We start from the raw sequence: 17,481 nt of genomic DNA, 5'->3' as shown, positions 1-17,481 counted from the left end.
ATATTTCACTTCCTCTTTGAATTGGTCAATAATTGAATTCACCTATTCAGCCTTATCTAGGTGATCGTTGCTAGCCACCTGAGAGCTATACCTTGAATATGGAGGGAACTGTGCTTGTCGATCTCCAAACTGACCAGGCTTCAAGCAATATCTGTCAGCTTCAATTGAGGATGATGAGATCATTGATTCACAATTGAGGATGATGAGATCATTGATCCACTATACCTATCATCTCCACCTCCATTGCTCCAGAGAATCTACTTGACTGGACGTTTGGTGGCATTACCACATCTGCTACCCTCTGTTCATAGCCTAATGAAATTGTTCCGGGGACAGAGTCAGCTGAAGGAGGATCCACTTGTGTCTCTCCACGATCTGCCCAATCTCGTATATCTCAAGTTGCTTCAGGTTTGTGAGGAAACAAGTTATGCTTCAAAGCTCAATGGTTTTAAGAAGCTGAGGATTCACAACGTCAGATCCATAGAAGTGGACTAGGGAGCATTGCCTTGTCTCGAGATGCTGATTATCCAGCGTCGTAAGCCGTTGAAGACACTTCCATCAGGAATAGAGCACCGGAAAAAGCTTAAAGTGCGGGAGTTTTTTGACATGCCTCGAGAGTTAACCCAGAAAATTTTATGAGAGGAACCATATAATGAATATCGTAAAGTTGCGCATGCTTCGAATATGTATTACGGTTACTGCAGAGCTGAGGGATGGAAGATTCAACCAATTGAGGGATCAGTTGGGGGATATAACTCTAGTTCTACCCAATGCACTGTCAGTAGGAGCAGCATATTTCCTCCATGCTGGAAGTAGCCTACTATGTTATGTTCGATGTGCATATGAATGAATAATTGGGAGTTTAGCATCGTGACTTGTAATGTAAAGAGCGTGTCATGAATAATGCAACTATGACCATTAGTCTTATAGTGTCATATCTGTTTTTTTTGTTTTACTAGTCCCTTTTGTCCATTGATTTTACGTTATATTTTCAGCCAGAAAGATCACCGGAGAGAAGGGTTCGTTCAATCCAGTCATGATCTCATGAGGTCCATTGTATAGTCAAAGATTCGCAAAAGTAAATGAAGTACATTCAAGACAGGTTGTGAGTTCTTATTTAGAACATTTTCATTGCCGGAAGATTTGACAAGATTGAAAAGTTTATGATCAAATTGACTGCCGTACAATAGGTGCAGGTTTTTTTCCGAATAAGAGATAGGGTCCTAACAATATGGATGTAACAAATGGTTGTTAAATTAATTGCATGTTTTTCGAAACTTGTTTGAGGGAGTTCATGTGTTGACTTGGAATAGTGGCTTGACAAAGCCAGCTTCCTGATGGAATCCTAATCAACTCCACATAATAAACAACGACGTCTTTTTATTTATTTATTTATTTGATGAGTGTTCCTTTTCCTCTCAAATATGGACCCCTTCTCCGTTGCCCGTAGAAGAACAAGACATATATATAGCTACAGATTACGCATGCGAATTGTATGAACAAGTTATGTGTATGCAATCTTGACCATCTCGTACTTGACATGACTTGGCAGGGTAATGCCACGGAAAATTCGGAGCATTGTACCGTGAAATTCACGATATATCTGAGCTCAATTGCTTGTTCATTGCCTTTGGTTGACGAATTCTTCTGCTTCCTAGAAAAGAAATGTTGCTTGAATTTTCTTCACGTAGCCTAGTAAAAAAATAAATTGACTTGACTGTTCAGGCACAATTGGATTATCCTGGCCTCTGGTGATGAAGTTTTGATTCTGCTGAACTCTTGACCCTGATGATATTCCGAATCTATTCCAATGAAGTAAAACATGAAAGTTCCTTTGAAACTTCCCATGACTTTACCTTGTATTATATTCGACAGCGATATGCATGTTATTTCTGCTGGCAATTAAGAAATTTTAATCAGCTTCTTCGAATAGGATGGAACTACAAAAGGATAAAGTACTAAACATACTTGCAGATTTTTCCACATGAAACAAGAAAATTAAATAGCTTGCTGTCAAAGGCAAAAATATTCAACAGGATCATGCAAAATCAAATGGGATATCACTAAAATAAACCAAAACTTGTACAATGAGCTAAGCAGACATGGGTCCCACACAAAGCAGCTGTAAATATAAGATTCGCCAAAGTTAAAACAGTTCAACAGTCTAGACTCTATAACAAGCCTCAAATTCTGCAACCTCAGTCTAAATCCTCTAGGCAGTCCATTAACCAAGAAACCTCACCACCACTCTCCAGACTAGAGCTATGGCAGAGGGCTCATTGACTTACCTGCTCAACAAGCTCGCACAATTCGTTGAGAACGAGGTGCAATTCCTGACAGGATCCCAAGAAGAAGCTCTCTCAGTGAGAGGAGAATTGGAGCGTGTCCGGGCCTTCCTCCGGGTTGCAGATTCCCCAGAGGAAAGTGACGACGAAGTAAAAGTGTGGGTGAAGCAGTTGAGAGACACAGCCCACGACATGGAGGACGCTCTTGACGAGTTCTTGCTGCTCCTGAGACACGATCATGGAGTTGGGTTCATTGGCCTCATCAGCAGGATGTCCTACTACATCAAGAACCTGAAGGCTCGATACCGTGCCACTTCCGAGATTAAGCGCATAAACTCCAGAGTGAAGAGCATATGCAATGGGCACCGGAGGCTGCGCCACATATTCAGCAGGGCTCAACAAGATTCGAGCTACACAGGAGTGGACAACACATGGCAGGACCACCGGGGCAATTCCCTTCTCCTTGATAAAACTGACGTAGTGGGCATTGAGCAGCCAAAGAACGAGCTGGTAGGGTGGTTACTTGACGGGGCTCTCGGGCGGGAGGTCATTTCCATCGTGGGAATGGGAGGGTTGGGCAAAACCACTCTGGTGAAGCAAGTCTACGAAGACCCCGCCGTGAAGAAGCAATTCATGGTGTATGCTTGGATTACTCTCTCTCGGTCCTCGAAGATTGAAGAGCTCCTCACAGACATGCTTGATCAGATTATGAAGGTGATCAGGAAACCGGTCCCTCCATCTGCCTTCACCATGAATAGCCATTGGCTGAAGACGATCATCAAGGACCTGCTTCAGAGGAGGAGGTACCTGATTGTCCTCGATGACGCCTGGCACAATAGCGAATGGGATGCGGTCAAGCATGCCTTGCCCAACAACAGTCACGGAAGCAGGGTGATCATCACAACTCGGAATGCCGATCTGGCATCAACCTCCTGCAAGGAGTTCAATGGGTTGGTAAAAAATATGGAGCCACTTGATCCCGCTCAGTCGTGGGAGCTTTTCTGTCGGAAGACGTTTCAGGGGAATTCGTGCCCTTCCCACCTGGAGGAGATATGTGAGTACATTTTGAGAAAGTGTGAAGGACTACCACTAGCAATCGTGGCCATCAGTGGTGTTCTGGCCGCAAAAGACATACGGAGGATCTATGAATGGGAATTGGTTCGTCGCAGTCTTCGTACTGAGATTGATTGCAACGACAAACTCAAAAACTTGAAGAGAGTCCTTATGCTGAGCTTTAATGATCTGCCATACTACCTGAAATCCTGTTTCTTGCACTTAAGTTTATTTCCCGAGGGTCACCGCATTAAATGTCGGAGACTGATTCGGTTATGGGTTGCAGAAGGATTTGTTGAAAGGAAAGAAGGAAAGATGACACTCGAAGAAGTTGCTGAGGACTACTTCTTGGAGCTGTTGAACAGAAGCCTGATAGAGGTGGCTGCTAGACGAAGTGATGGAAGGGTAAAGTATTGCCGTATCCATGATTTTCTACGGGACATTATCACTTCAAAGTCGACTGATCAGGGGTTTGCAGTAATAGCCAAAGAAGAAAATTGTGAATGGCCAGACAAAGCCCGTCGCCTGTCAATACAGAACACCCTGCAAGCTCCGCAAAGAAACTGGTCCTTGTCTCAACTTCGCTCTTTATATATGTTTGGGATAGAGAGACCTTTTATGAATAAAGTTCTAGCCAGTGACATGAAACTGCTCAATGTTTTGGATATGCAAGCAGCTCCCTTGACAAGGTTCCCTGCTCAAGTTGTCGATTGGTATTATCTGAGATATCTAAGTTTCAGGTTCACTGAGGTGAGTACAGTTCCAAGTTCTATCGGGAAGCTTCAAAACTTAGAGACTCTAGACCTTAAACACACAAAAGTCACCGAATTGCCTGTTGAGATCTTGAAACTTAGACGACTTCGTCATCTCCTTGTTTATCGCTACAAGAATATATCCTATTCATCCTTCAAATTTGGCTTTAAGGCCCTTAGGGGAATAGGGGCATTGCAATCCCTTCAAAAGCTTTGCTACATAGAAGCAGGTGAGGAGAGTAGTGGCAGTGTGATGAGAGAGCTTGGAATGTTGACCCAACTGGATAGGTTGGCCATTCTGAAATTTAGAAAAGAAGATGGAAGGGATTTGTGCTGGTCAATGTCCAAACTAACCAGGCTTCGAGCAATATCTGTAGCTTCTGTTGATGATGATGAGGTTATCGATCTGCAACACCTCTCTAGTCCACCTCCATTCCTTGAGAGAATCTACTTGAGAGGACGCTTGGGGGCTTTACCACACTGGCTACCCGCTCTCAGTAGCTTGATGAAATTGCACCTGAGGTGCAGTCGCCTAAAAGATGACCCTCTTGTGTCTCTCCGAAATCTGCCGAATCTTGTTCATCTTGAGTTGCTTCAGGTTTACGAAGGAAGCTCATTGTGCTTTGAAGCAGAATCCTTTAAGAAGCTGAAGACTCTGGGTCTTGATCATTTTGACGAACTCAGATGCGTAGAAGTGGAGAAGGGAGCAATGCCTTATCTTGAGAAGTTTATCATTCAGCGTTGCAAGTTACTAGAGAAGCTTCCATCAGGTATTGAATACCTGAAAAAGCTGAAAGTGCTGGAGATTTTCGATATGCCAGATGAGCTCATCAAGAAGCTTGTGCAAGGTGGACAAAATGATGAGTATCAGAAAGTTGCGCATGTTCCAGAAGTATATTATGGCTACTGGAAGGATGGGGGTTGGGATGTCCAGTTAATCGAGAGATCAGTGCAGAGAGATCAGATCAGTGCATGTTCCGAGCACTAGCATTAGTAGCATTCAGTACCCACCATGTTGGAAGTGAATGGTACTACATGAGGGAATAACTGAGTCTTCCAACTGTTTGTGACTTTTGACTTAGCCAATACAGAAAATGATCCCACTAGGCATAAGGTAAAGAGCAATAGTCAGGCAATACGGCTATTGACCTGGCTTTCTCCAATTACGACAAGAGCATATCGCGGATTAATGCGAATGTATTGTCCGGTAGCTGTGACTGCGAGTCTGTCTGTAAATGACATTTGGGAGCCATCAAAAATAAGTTTGTAATGTCTGGGGATACATGATGAAAATGTTGGAACTTTTTCAGTCGTAGCTACCATCATCTGCCTTCTCTTCTTGCCAGAGAATCCTATAGAGTGAACTTTGAATTTTACTCTCCAATGTTCGATGCCTATCCATATAGTTTCTTACATTAGGTTAATACCACGAAAAACCCAAAATCGGTATATCTGTGACAAATTTATCCAAAACTAATTTTTTTTACTACCAAAGACCCCAAACTAGTACATGGGGTAAATTTACTCCCAACTAATTTTTCGACCACCAAACACCCCAAACTGATACACTTGTGACAAATTTACCCTCCGTTAGTTTCCGTTAAATTAGATTGATACCAAGAAAAACTACAAAATGGTATACTATGACAAACGGAAGGTAAAACTTCAACTTGTACATCCGTCAATTGTCACGTGTCATCCAACTCAATAATTTAACAGTAAAATTTAATAGAAACTAACAAAGAGTAAATTTGTCATAAGTATATCAGTTTGAGGTTTTTTATAGTCAAAAAATTAGTTTGAGATAAATTTGTCACAAGTATACATATTTGGGGTTTTTCATGCGATTAACCCCTCAAATTATTTTTGCCACCTTGAAAGTGCCAGGTCTCAAATCACTTCTACCCTAAGACATTTGTTAAACATACTTAATATGAAAATTGTCGATTTTGAAAGCATTGATTATAAATATCACAAAAGCGACTAATATATTGAAAATGATATAGTCTCTTATCCAGTTGCTTAAGAAGTGTCTCGAAGACTTTTTTTTACTAAATCTAACTATTAAAGGTGTGTTTGTTAACAGCAAGTATGTAAAACTAAAATTTTCAATGCATTTAAGGCATTTTTCATTTTTTAATGTATTAAAAATTGAAAATTCAACACTTAATAAGATTATGCTTGTTTGATAGCTTTAATTTGCATTGACTTAAAAGACTTAGTTAAGTGAAAAATTTACTTAGTATGGTAAGCAGGGGAGGGGCTACTTAATTTATTCAAACCAAACAAGGGATATAGTCAACAGAAAAGAAGACGGTGCAAGAAGCAGGGAAGCCTAGTCAATAGAAAAGCAGGCTCGTCGAGAGTGGTACCAAACAAGGGATATGGTCAACATTCATAGCTGGGGTGCTATTTGAAAGAAAAACAACTTTAAGGTCCAATTTGAAATAACTAAAAGACTGAGGGTCTGCCCAACAAGTTAACAGACTAGGAAGGCCTACTCAACAGTCTAAACCAACGAGACTAAAAGAGTTGATAATAGGGGAGATTGGTTCCCAATCCGATCCGATTCTAAGGTGTAACCGGGAACCGGACCTAGAGGACCGGTTCCCAATTTTGAGAACCGACAATCGGACCGGTCCGATCCAATGGAACCGATCGCTTTTTTATTTTTTTCCACACAACAAGAGAAAATGACAAATTTCAACATATTGACGGAAGCGACTATGAGTGAAAAGTTATTGTCGTGCGACGATAAGGGAAAAGCGTTGTACATGGACTTAGTTCACATTTTACTATTTTTTGAAGAAATAGAAAATTAAAAAAGTATATATTGTCGGTCCGGTCCGGTTTCCCCTTGGAGCTGGGAACCGGACCGCCCGAACACTGGTTTTACTTTTAGGAATCGGGAACTGGATCAACATTTTCGAGAATCGGATCTAACCGGCTGGTCCGAGTAGTTTTCGGTCCGGGCAGTCCGTTTTGCATATCCCTAGCTGACAATGCCTGTGTCTTAAGCAAGCACATTTTCAAATTCATATTTGAGGAGGGTATTCGACAGAATGTTCACTTACAATCCCGCCCTATCCACTGCACAATTCATAGAATGACCACACAAATTTCCACCTTTTTCTTACAGAAACAAAGTATTAACAATCTGCAATCTCCCGATGGTAAGTGCCTGATAAATAGGAAGCACCAATTACAAATGAAGTAGACCTTGAGAGCTGGTGCTGCTGCATAGTGATGTCTCCACGGTGATTCAGACTGAGGATTTCATATCCTAATAAGTAAGTTGGTCCCTTCAGATCTTTACGTATAATAGAGCTCAATGGAGGAGCTTTTACCGCCTCTCATTATCCGAATCGTCCGCTTATGACTCGGCCATGACAACTTAAACTTACGCAGAAAGGTGCCGTATTTAATACTATCGAGGTATCTGTTGATGCCCCTCTATTTTCTAAAGCTAATGTAACTTCTCTCAGCAATCATGGACATTATCAGTTTCTCGGCAATATGTCACTTATATTATTGTCCCCTTATAACAAGAAGTTGCACAGAAATTGCTAGGTGAATACCGAAAACTACTTCAGTGTGAAGTTAAGTTGCCTGCGAATGTTCAGTAACTTTCACAGGAAACAATAATCTGAAATTAATAGCCGGCAGATAGCCATTCAGGAAAATGTCACTCTCACTAACATTAATATGAAAATATGTTCAGCACTTGTGGGAAAATTATCCAAAAAAACCTAAACCTATTGCACTTTTGCCAATTCAGTCATAAACCTTTTCATTTCTTACCAATTGAGTTCATCCGATCAATTTTAATCGGAAATCGCTAACGTGGATGCCGGACGGCCACGTGGCGCTGACGTGGACATTTTAAAATAATATTTTAATAATTTATAATTTTTATTTTTTTCCTTTTCTCTCTTTTTTTTTTCTGGGTTTTGAAATTAGGACCGGTGAGGGTGGCCGGCTGACCCTCGTCGGCTCTAGGTGAGGGCGTCACAACCCTTGCCAGCTCTAGGTGAGGGCCATGACGCCCTCGCTGGCCAAAGTGAGGGCGTGCGAGCCCTCGCCCAGATCCGGCGAGGGTCGCAACACCCTCGTCGGCCCCAGGCGAGGGCATGGGGCCAAAGCGAGGCCGCCAAGTGCCTTGCCTGGTGCCAGCAAGGGCCGCCAAGCCCTCGCTTAGCCAAATCTGGTGAGGGCATCACGACCCTCGCCGGATTTGGGTGAGCGCTCGCGCGCCCTCGCTTTGGCCGGCGAGGGTGTCACGGCCCTTGCCTAGAGCTAGCAAGGGCCGCAACGCCTTCACCCAGAGTCGGCGAGGGTAGTTGGCCCTAATTTAAAAAAAAAAAAAAAGAGAAAAAAAATTAAAAAAATCATTAACTATTAAAATATTATTTTAAAATGTCCACGTCAGTGATTTCCGGCCAAAATTGGCCAGATGGACTCAATTGGCAAGAAATGAAAAGATTTAAGACTTAATTGGTTAAGTTGAAAGGTTTAGAACTGAATTGGCAAAAATGTAATAGATTTAGGACTTTTTGGACAATTTTCCCGGGCACTTGCAGTGAACTTGCCAAGTGACCAAGACATTTTGATTAGAACCATGGCAGAAGTTAAGTTTCCGACATATAAAACAAGAGGGGATTAGTAATTAATTAATTTTCTACCATTTCCTTTGAAAAGTTAAGCAATAATTTAACAAAAAAATTCACAGAGTTAGATATGTTAATACACGAACCAAGCAAATTAAGTAGCATGCAATCATAATAAAAGATATCAAATAATGATCATTTTTAACTCAGTCAAGACTCCAACCCCCAAAAACAAAAAAATTAGTCAAGACAGAGTGTAAGGTTTCTTTAATTTGTTAAGCGGGGGTGCATCATGACCAAACAGCCATAAACTGATGAAATGACTATACATCAGAAGCTTGACCATTTCCACGCCAGACCCCAGCCCGCGGAAGCACTACGTTAGAGGATATCAGCAAGTGTATTCTCCGAACTTCGATATGTGCAAAATAGAGCATATGGTAGATTGCAGTCAAATCCCAACTTGGCAAGCCCACGGACTTCCTAGAGAATGGGGTTCAGTTCTTGAGAGGTGCCGAGGAAGAAGTTACTTTAGTGAAGAGACAGATAAGAAATAATGCGGAAGAGATGGTTGTATAAACCCTATGTACTTCTTTGTGTTACAATAAAAAATACATGAATCTATTTATAGATTTTATTAACAAACTATATAAGGGAACATATCAATCAAGAACATGCATAATAGAAGGGGGATATGAAAAATCTTCTAGATAAATGCACCATCACGAGAGATATGGTAAATCAAAGGAAATATATCCAAAATATGTCTAACATTCCTTCTCAACTTGAGTTTGGATGAAAGATCCAAATAAAAACACCTAGATAGATCGAAGCAGTTTGGTGTGTTGAAAAGAGAACTGGTAGATGTTGACGTGGCTGCTTACGTGGCTGTTGTGTGTTATCGTGACTACTATGTAGCAGGAGGCTGTTGTCGTGGTAAAGGGCTAGTTGTTGAAATAGGATGATGTCGTCGCACAGGAGGCTGGTCGTTGTGATAGGAGGCTGTCGTGGTTGCTATGGCAAGCTACGTGACAACAAAACAAGCTGAGGTGGCTGCTAACGGCACCATCAGACGAGACAAACAATGTTGAGGATTGATATTGAGAGAGGGATATTAGTTGTTATGAAAAAGAAAAAGATACAAGATAAGAGGTGTGCTCCGTGTCATGACTAAATATGCAACCTACAAGGGGTGAGTAGGTTGTTTCACAAAACTTGATAATTGTTTGCGAAATTATATCAATTCTGATATAAGTAGGAATAGATTAATTTATGTGCCTCTATAGACAGGTAAGGAAATAAGTAGAAAGATAGAAGATGACACACGCAAATTTTTATAGTGGTTTAGCTTAGACAAACCTATGTCCACTCTTCCAAACTAAGAGCCACCAACATGCTAGAATCCACCAATAATCCTTTGACTAGTTACAACCGTGGCGCGTGATGTTTCTACCTAAAACTGGTAGATTACACTACCTAGTCACAAATAGATATAATCACACGTATACTTCTCAAAAGAGATCCGAATTAATGACAAACACTCTCAACAAATGAATTTCTCACTCAACAAGAGTAAATGTGTATCAAGAGTATCGTGATTTGTATTCGTAGTATGTTTTCTTCATCATATGTCGATCTTCTTATGTAATCTTCAATATCCAAATTAGCCATTGTATAATCTTTAAGAGATCAGTTTAGCCGTTGTTTATAAGTAATACAATCACCGGAGATGATCACCCTTATAATCAAATCTTTAAGTAATAGCATAGCTTCCACAAATAGAGTTGTCGATATTAGAAAATAATCGTTTTTTTCCACCGGTGATTGATGATTGACTGGATTCTCCTTTGTTTATTTCTTTTCGAAGTTCCAAGCTTGTGTCTTGCCATTAATATTACTTGAGACTTAGATTGACAGTCAAAGGAATATCTAGGTCTTCGAATGTGTCATCACGTGATACACACGTTCATCTCAAGTGATATAGACAGCTGCTCATATTGGTGATCCATAAGTCTATCTAAGCTTCACATTGGTAGTCTACTTACATAATCTTCCTGCGTACATTAGTGATCAAGGCTTCACAAAACTGTTTACTTTATGGTATGTTCAAGTCATCACGAACTTCCTGTTTTTCTTGACTTGTGCACCCTCCTTTAAGGTCCTTCCAATCTTCATGAGTCTTTCCATTTTGTACTTCAGATCTCATTAATGGTGATAAAGCGTCCCTTAGTCTGAAATACCATCTGCTTATTAAATAATAATTGGTAATAGATGATTTTGTCAACTTCAAAATATCATAAGAAGTGTTCTTAACAATCTTCCACTTTTTGATGATGATAAAACTATTTATGGATATGCAACTGTAATACATATAGATGTCTTGAGATTGCAATTGCAAGTAAAGTAAATTGCTTTTTCATGCTTAGAGAATTATAAAAGTGTAAGCATTAACAAGCAATTGATATAATCTCCAACAGTAGATATAAACAAGTAAAAGCATGAGACTATCCAAGGAGCAGAGAATCAGATAAGATCTAAGTTTAATAGCGTAATATCCCTGACTTGTGGCTATTATGCAAGATGTATCCTCTTTTTTTTATAGAAAGGTCCGTTTTGTTAACAAGTGACCTCAAGGAACACGATGACTGACTATATTTTCGAAAGCCATTTATTGTTATTTGAATGTTTCCGGGATCTTAATAACCAAATCCATCTTCAAAATGCTATCTTTCATAGCGAGTTTGGGAGGAAATCCTACATGTTCCTTTTTTGCTTTGCTAGGGTTTTGAACCTGGACTTTGAGATTCCCACCCCAACCTCCTAGCCAGCAGGCTGATGCCTCATTATCGAAGTCAAGAAATTGTTCGCAAAGCAAAAATCCAAATTCATGAGCAAGAAAGAGCCAAATTCATGAGCAAGTGAAAAGCTTTTGTTGGCACGACACAAATTGCCATCAAGAGTGATGAAGACCAAATCGATCCTTATTATATGATGGTACAAACGAGATACGTGAGAAAGCGAATACAATTTTAAAAATTGGAGTAGGTAGGAAGACAATCTTTACTTATGGATGTACTAAAGCAATATCATCATTACTTGTCGTAATCTTGCTGAGCCAATTCAATGTTTCTTGACATTTCACTTGTTTGTCCCAAAACGTAGCCAACCCTCGAAACATCATGGAAACTTCTTGCAATTATCTGAGTGTCATTTCCACAAATTTGATTGAACTTCTCTTAGTAAAAGACAAAAGAGCAAATACAAGAAACGTTCCACTTACATATCTTTATCTTTGCAAATATCGTTTACATTCCTCTAAACAAAACTTGACATTGGGATGGGCGATTCAATAGTGCATTGCAATGATAAAGTACTCGTTCGTGGATTTAAATAAGGCACCTCACTGGAGCAAAATATTTTTTTCTTTTTCACAAGTAGTCATGACATGAATGAAATGAAAAACTCACATATGTTAGTGGAATGAATTTGTTTACCAGAATTAAAAAACGTAGATATATTAGCGACTGAATCCTGCTATGATTTTTTTACATCCCCAATGTACCAAATTAAAGTCCCAAAAAGGGTTCCTTCACAAGAGAAGTAAAAATATCTTGAACGAAGATGAAGATGGCCGACCAAAGCTAATGAGCTAAGTAACCAACAAGAATATTTTTCCCCTTTCTTATAAGAATCTCCAGTCACCTTTTAAAAATTGGTTGTAGGTAATGATAGAGAAATTGGCTATCAATTCAATTAAAGATTTGGCCTGCAAAGTGTCATATACGATACATTAATTAATTCAATTAGAGATTTGCTGGGAAGGTTTCATTGGATGTTGATATACATACACACACGCATTATAACTTGCTGGTCATCATCTGGCATGGAGTGAATCGTTAAATTTGGCCAATGAAGCTTTCAATCTTGCGACCCACTTTTGTTGGTTGGGAAACGTATCATAACTTGCTGAGTGACCCGAATAGTTCAATGCGTCCTGTCAAAGACAACTATTGAAGCTGCCATTTGCTTAATCTTTTGAAAGATGGCTGGGCACAACTTTCGGCCCATCAAGCCCAACCAAGTGTGGACTTGGCCAGTCTGGCATATCTCCGAGGCCAGCCCAACCACTTCGAGCATGGAAATTTCATGCGACAATGACTTATGCTCGGCATGGAATTTCATGTTCATCCTTTCACCAATTTGGTGAAGGATTCACATCCCCACATGTGGTGCTGGATCTTACTTGATACTATTAGTGCAAGCACAGGTCCACGGACATCTCCAAATGTTATTACCCAATGCGGGCCGGTTTACAAATTGGCTATTTTCACTTAAGCAAAAAGTTGGGTAGGTCTAAAACCTACACAACTTTACATAGGCCCTCCATTGAAAAATTGACACGTCTAAGTTAGGTTTGCATTTTTCCATGCTAGCCCTCTTTACTTTGACATTTGTATAGACTATTCAAGACATCGTATTCACACACATTGGAATCTAATCCTATGAACTTAGATATTAGAGATAGTATGATACAGGAGAACATATAGAAAAGAAAAACTGTATAGGATTGTTTAAAATACGGGTCCCACGCGGAGACTCGATCACAGCCTTATTGCTTTTATCCGTGATCCTTGTTCTTACCAAAACCCCGGGATGTTCCATTGATTATTGTCAAACAAAGTTTGTCAAATATGCTGCCTTATTTAGGGGATTCCACTGTAGGTTTGTGATTATATTGATTATTAAAAGAAGTAAAAAGCTGATATTATGAAATAATGGCTGAATTACTTAAAGGAAATCCAATGTGACACAATGGCTAGCGGATATAATAGACGCTCCAAAGACAATTGGTTGATCAGATGCGAACTTGCAATTCTTACACAACTCGATCTCTCAACTTAGCGGGTTGACACTGCACCTTGTGGCTGGCAAGGCTGCATATCTCCTGATTTAAACTTAGATGGGGTGTTCACCTCGGCCGCAGCATGGGATCCGGTCAGATGCAAAGGACTTAAAATCAGTTGGCAATCGGCATTGTCTCGTTAGGTTGAAACCAAATGCACCAAAGATTGCTCTCATGGACTGGCCAGTTCTAGAAGGTTGCAAACTTTTGACAGGATTGAAAAATGGAGCTGCGTTGTTGGAATAAGTGTTTAATGCAAACTGGAGAATGAATAACAAGATCAATTGTTCTTCTATTGCTCCTTTTCCAAGCAAATCTGGAAGCATTTTCCACAGTTTTTTGGTTTCATCAGACCTGCTAGGGGCTGCGCTGCTTCACTTGCTAGGATCTTGGAAGCTGCAATTCTCAAGGATTGTTGCCAATGTCCCGTTCTCAGTCGGAATTGTGTTTGAATCTCTATTGTAGGATGGCAAAAGAAAACTTTATGAGCTAAGTTAAAAGCTTTTGCAGACCTTGGAAGATCAGATTTTGATTGATAGAGTATTGATTTTTGCTTTTTGCCCAAGTGCTTACATCTTTGCTGTTTACTTGGATTGATGACAGATACCGGTTGGTTGGTCCTCCCACGTTAATTGGTTTTGTAATGAAAGATATTTACTATTCGAACAAAAATATAAGTATTGACAACATAAGCATCACTAGGTTTGACAATTTGGTTTGGTTAAATCATGTTATACTCAGCTTGCCAAGTTTGCTTCGGCCGGCTGTAAAGCTAGTGAGGTACCATCTACATGGGCTTCAAAATAGGGTTTGGTCAATCGGGCTTAAGCTTATACTTCTATTGCCCCAGTCGTTTCAATATGGAAATTGCCACTTTCTGTACAAAAAAAGAGATGAACAATTTTCCTCTCCAGTTGTCCCACTTTCTTGAAAATAAGCTTCACATAAGAAGATAAGCGTTCTTAAAAGCAAATTGAATAAGTATGATACTCAAGAAGTGTGCACCTTGGGTGCGTCGTTGCGCAGACAGCAAATCTGTGTGATATATTATTTTGAAATCTTCGATTGAATGAGTAAATGACGAGTGACATATGCTTTGAGAAGAGTTCTTTAGAAAAAGAAAAAGTAATAGCAACTTGAAGTATCTCGACTGGTAGTGATGAAACTCAATCTTAAACATGATCGGACCAACTATAATTGTTTGTCAGTTTCTGTATGTCCTTTTTTTCTCAAAGCTGTAAAGTAGTCACGATATAGGTTTGCTTAAAGAATGGTCACACAAAATTATTGACTTAATATAATTTTTTCTACGGCTTGTAATATGTATAAAAATTTAATAAGCCTTTCATCTATTATCTATACCACTATATAAAACAATGAGAGCCTCATCCTTAAGATATCTTGATCAATTTTTTTCTCCTTCAAATATCCATAATTACTTAATTTACAAATATTAGGCACTTTTTTTCATTTGAACAGAAGGAATATTTTAGCGCCATTGATATGGTATGGTGTCGATACAAATTGACTAAGGCTCTGCTTGTTTCACGGAAAATGAATGATCTGAAAAATATTTTTCTAAAAATGATCGCTTTTATTATTTAAAATGATTAGTCAACAGAAAATATTTTCAATGTCGACAACAATTTATATCTAAATATTTTCAGGGACAACGAATATTTTTCATTCATTCATTTTCTTAGGCGATAAAAACTATTATTTTTTGAAAAATATTTTTCAAATTATTCATTTTCCATAAAATAAATGGAGCCTAAATTATTACTATTATTTTTATTATCATCGTTATCGTTATTGTTATTGTTATTGTTATTATCACTACAACTAGTCTCATGTCCATGTGATGTATGGATTCTCGTATATAATTGCGAGATAACTATAGGTGATAAAACTTAATGTTTATCGATGGTGCACATAAGTGTAAATCATCAGTTATTTCCGTCATCACTCTTGTTTTGATTTGACAGGATACGCGTAAGTTTAAACCTGCACAGCTGAACTGCTCATAAAGGAAATGGCTGATGCAAAACGCACAAAAAGCAGACATCACACGGCTTTCGAATGGAACAGAATTGCCCAGGGTTCTCACAAGCTCTCACGCGAAGTTCAGTCATAAAGGGAGATCGGTTTGCAATGGCCGGCTGTGTGGTCCATGGAAGATCTCAGGAAGAGGAAGGAAGTAAGAAAACAGAGACACAGAATAAATGGACCAGAATGGAAGATCTCATGAAGAGGACGAAGAAGAAAAGGAAGTGAGAAAACAGAGACAGAATAAATGGACCAGATGTACCTTGCAGAGAGAGAAGACAAAAAAGAAATTTGAAACCTTGTTTGTGGTCCTCTAGGAGGCCCAGTCGTAGACCGTGCAAGGTCCGGCCGAAGCAACTTTATGCAGAGTGGGTCCAACATGGCATTTTCATTTCAAATGAAAAAATGAAATGAGTGGACTTAGGTTCGCACGCGTTCCAACGGTGGTGCAGGGATTTGCGTAAATTCATCATGGAATAGAGAACATCATCCTCGAATACCAATTGATGAAGAAACCAAGGAAAATAAGTTAAAAGCATGAGTTGACACAATTTGATACGCTTGTTATGAGTGTGACAACCGCAATCTTCATAATAACACTTGAAAAAAAATTTTGATCAACTATCCTATAAGCTTAAGATGTTAGATAATGGCATAATTTAATATTTAAATTTTGTAACACTTTCCCCATGTGTAGGCTGGACTTTGACCTTAGACTATGATTTTGTATTTAAATATTCTGACACTCCACCACATGTAGGCTAGAATTTGCCCTAAGCTAAGTGTGTGATTTAAAAAGATTTGAGCTGAAGACCTTATACTATGATATTATGAAAAATTTCATAAGAGCACTGTTAGCTGTTTTAAAAGTTTAAGCTGTTAGATGAATGGGTAGTTTAGTATTTAAATATTCTAACAATACTAATATTGAGCTCGCACAATTTATTGAAGCAACCACTTCAACATGACACGAATTGCCCTCAGATGATAGCTTCCCTTTATAATTTAGCCATTTTATGCCAATTCAATGGTGAGAGCACATAGATCAGCTTGTTGTCTCTCCGGAAAGTATCTCCTCTTTTCATTCTTAGGTTAATAACAGATGTCATCACTATGATAGAACAAGCAAAGTGCGTGAGGACGCGATTTCAATTTCAAAAATCAGTATTAGGTGAGAAGTCAATTTGTTGTTCATGAATGTACTCACGCAATGCTATCTTTAGATTATTTTTACTAGTTGTAACCTTGCTGAGCCGATTTGATGTTTCCCGACATTTGACATGTTTTGCCAGGAATGCAACCAACCCTCGAAAGATCATGGAAACTTCTTGCAATCGTCTTGATTGTCATTTCTGCGGATTAAATTGAACTTCTCTTAATAAAATCGAAGTTGATATAGATGAAGGAATACGAGATGAAATCTATGAGAAGCTAAAGCCTTGTTCCCACGAAATAAGCTGCATGACTTAAAGGGTTAAATCTATGTATGATGAGTATCTTAAGTAAATGAAGTATTTCTATTTGGTTTCCATTTTGAGTTGTCTCATCTGAATATTACTTTTGATAGCTGGGAAAATTATTAAAAAAGTTTCAAACTTATTGCATTTATGCCAATTGATTCATAAACTTTTTAATTGTGCCAATTGAGTCCTAAATCTTTTTACGTTTTGCCAATTAAGTCTATCCGGTCAATTTTGGCTAGAATTTGCTAACGAGAACGCCGATCATCTTACATGGAAGGGCCGTAAGATGGCCGGTGCTGACGTGAATAATTTTTGTAAATTTTTTAAAGAAGATCAAACTTTTAAATAATTTTTGCAATTTTTTCTTTTCTT

The 17,481-nt window shown here is 39.1% G+C and overlaps 1 protein-coding gene across 1 annotated transcript; it reads left to right on the top strand.

The window, feature by feature from the left end:
- The first annotated feature begins 2,194 nt into the window (after positions 1 to 2,194).
- LOC115691841 (disease resistance protein RPM1-like) lies at positions 2,195 to 5,360 on the top strand. The gene has a single exon (XM_030618574.2). It carries the CDS (start codon positions 2,265 to 2,267, stop codon positions 5,076 to 5,078), a length of 2,814 nt encoding a protein of 937 aa, XP_030474434.2. The 5' UTR covers positions 2,195 to 2,264; the 3' UTR covers positions 5,079 to 5,360.
- The last annotated feature ends 12,121 nt before the right edge of the window (positions 5,361 to 17,481 follow it).

Source organism: Syzygium oleosum, unplaced genomic scaffold, assembly GCF_021117445.2.
Source record: "Syzygium oleosum isolate NSW1041296 unplaced genomic scaffold, Sole_v2.1 Sole_v2.14, whole genome shotgun sequence".
NCBI lineage: Eukaryota > Viridiplantae > Streptophyta > Magnoliopsida > Myrtales > Myrtaceae > Syzygium > Syzygium oleosum.
The sequence above is the reverse complement of the archived record's forward strand: the minus strand, read 5'-3'. Positions and strand labels throughout refer to the sequence as shown.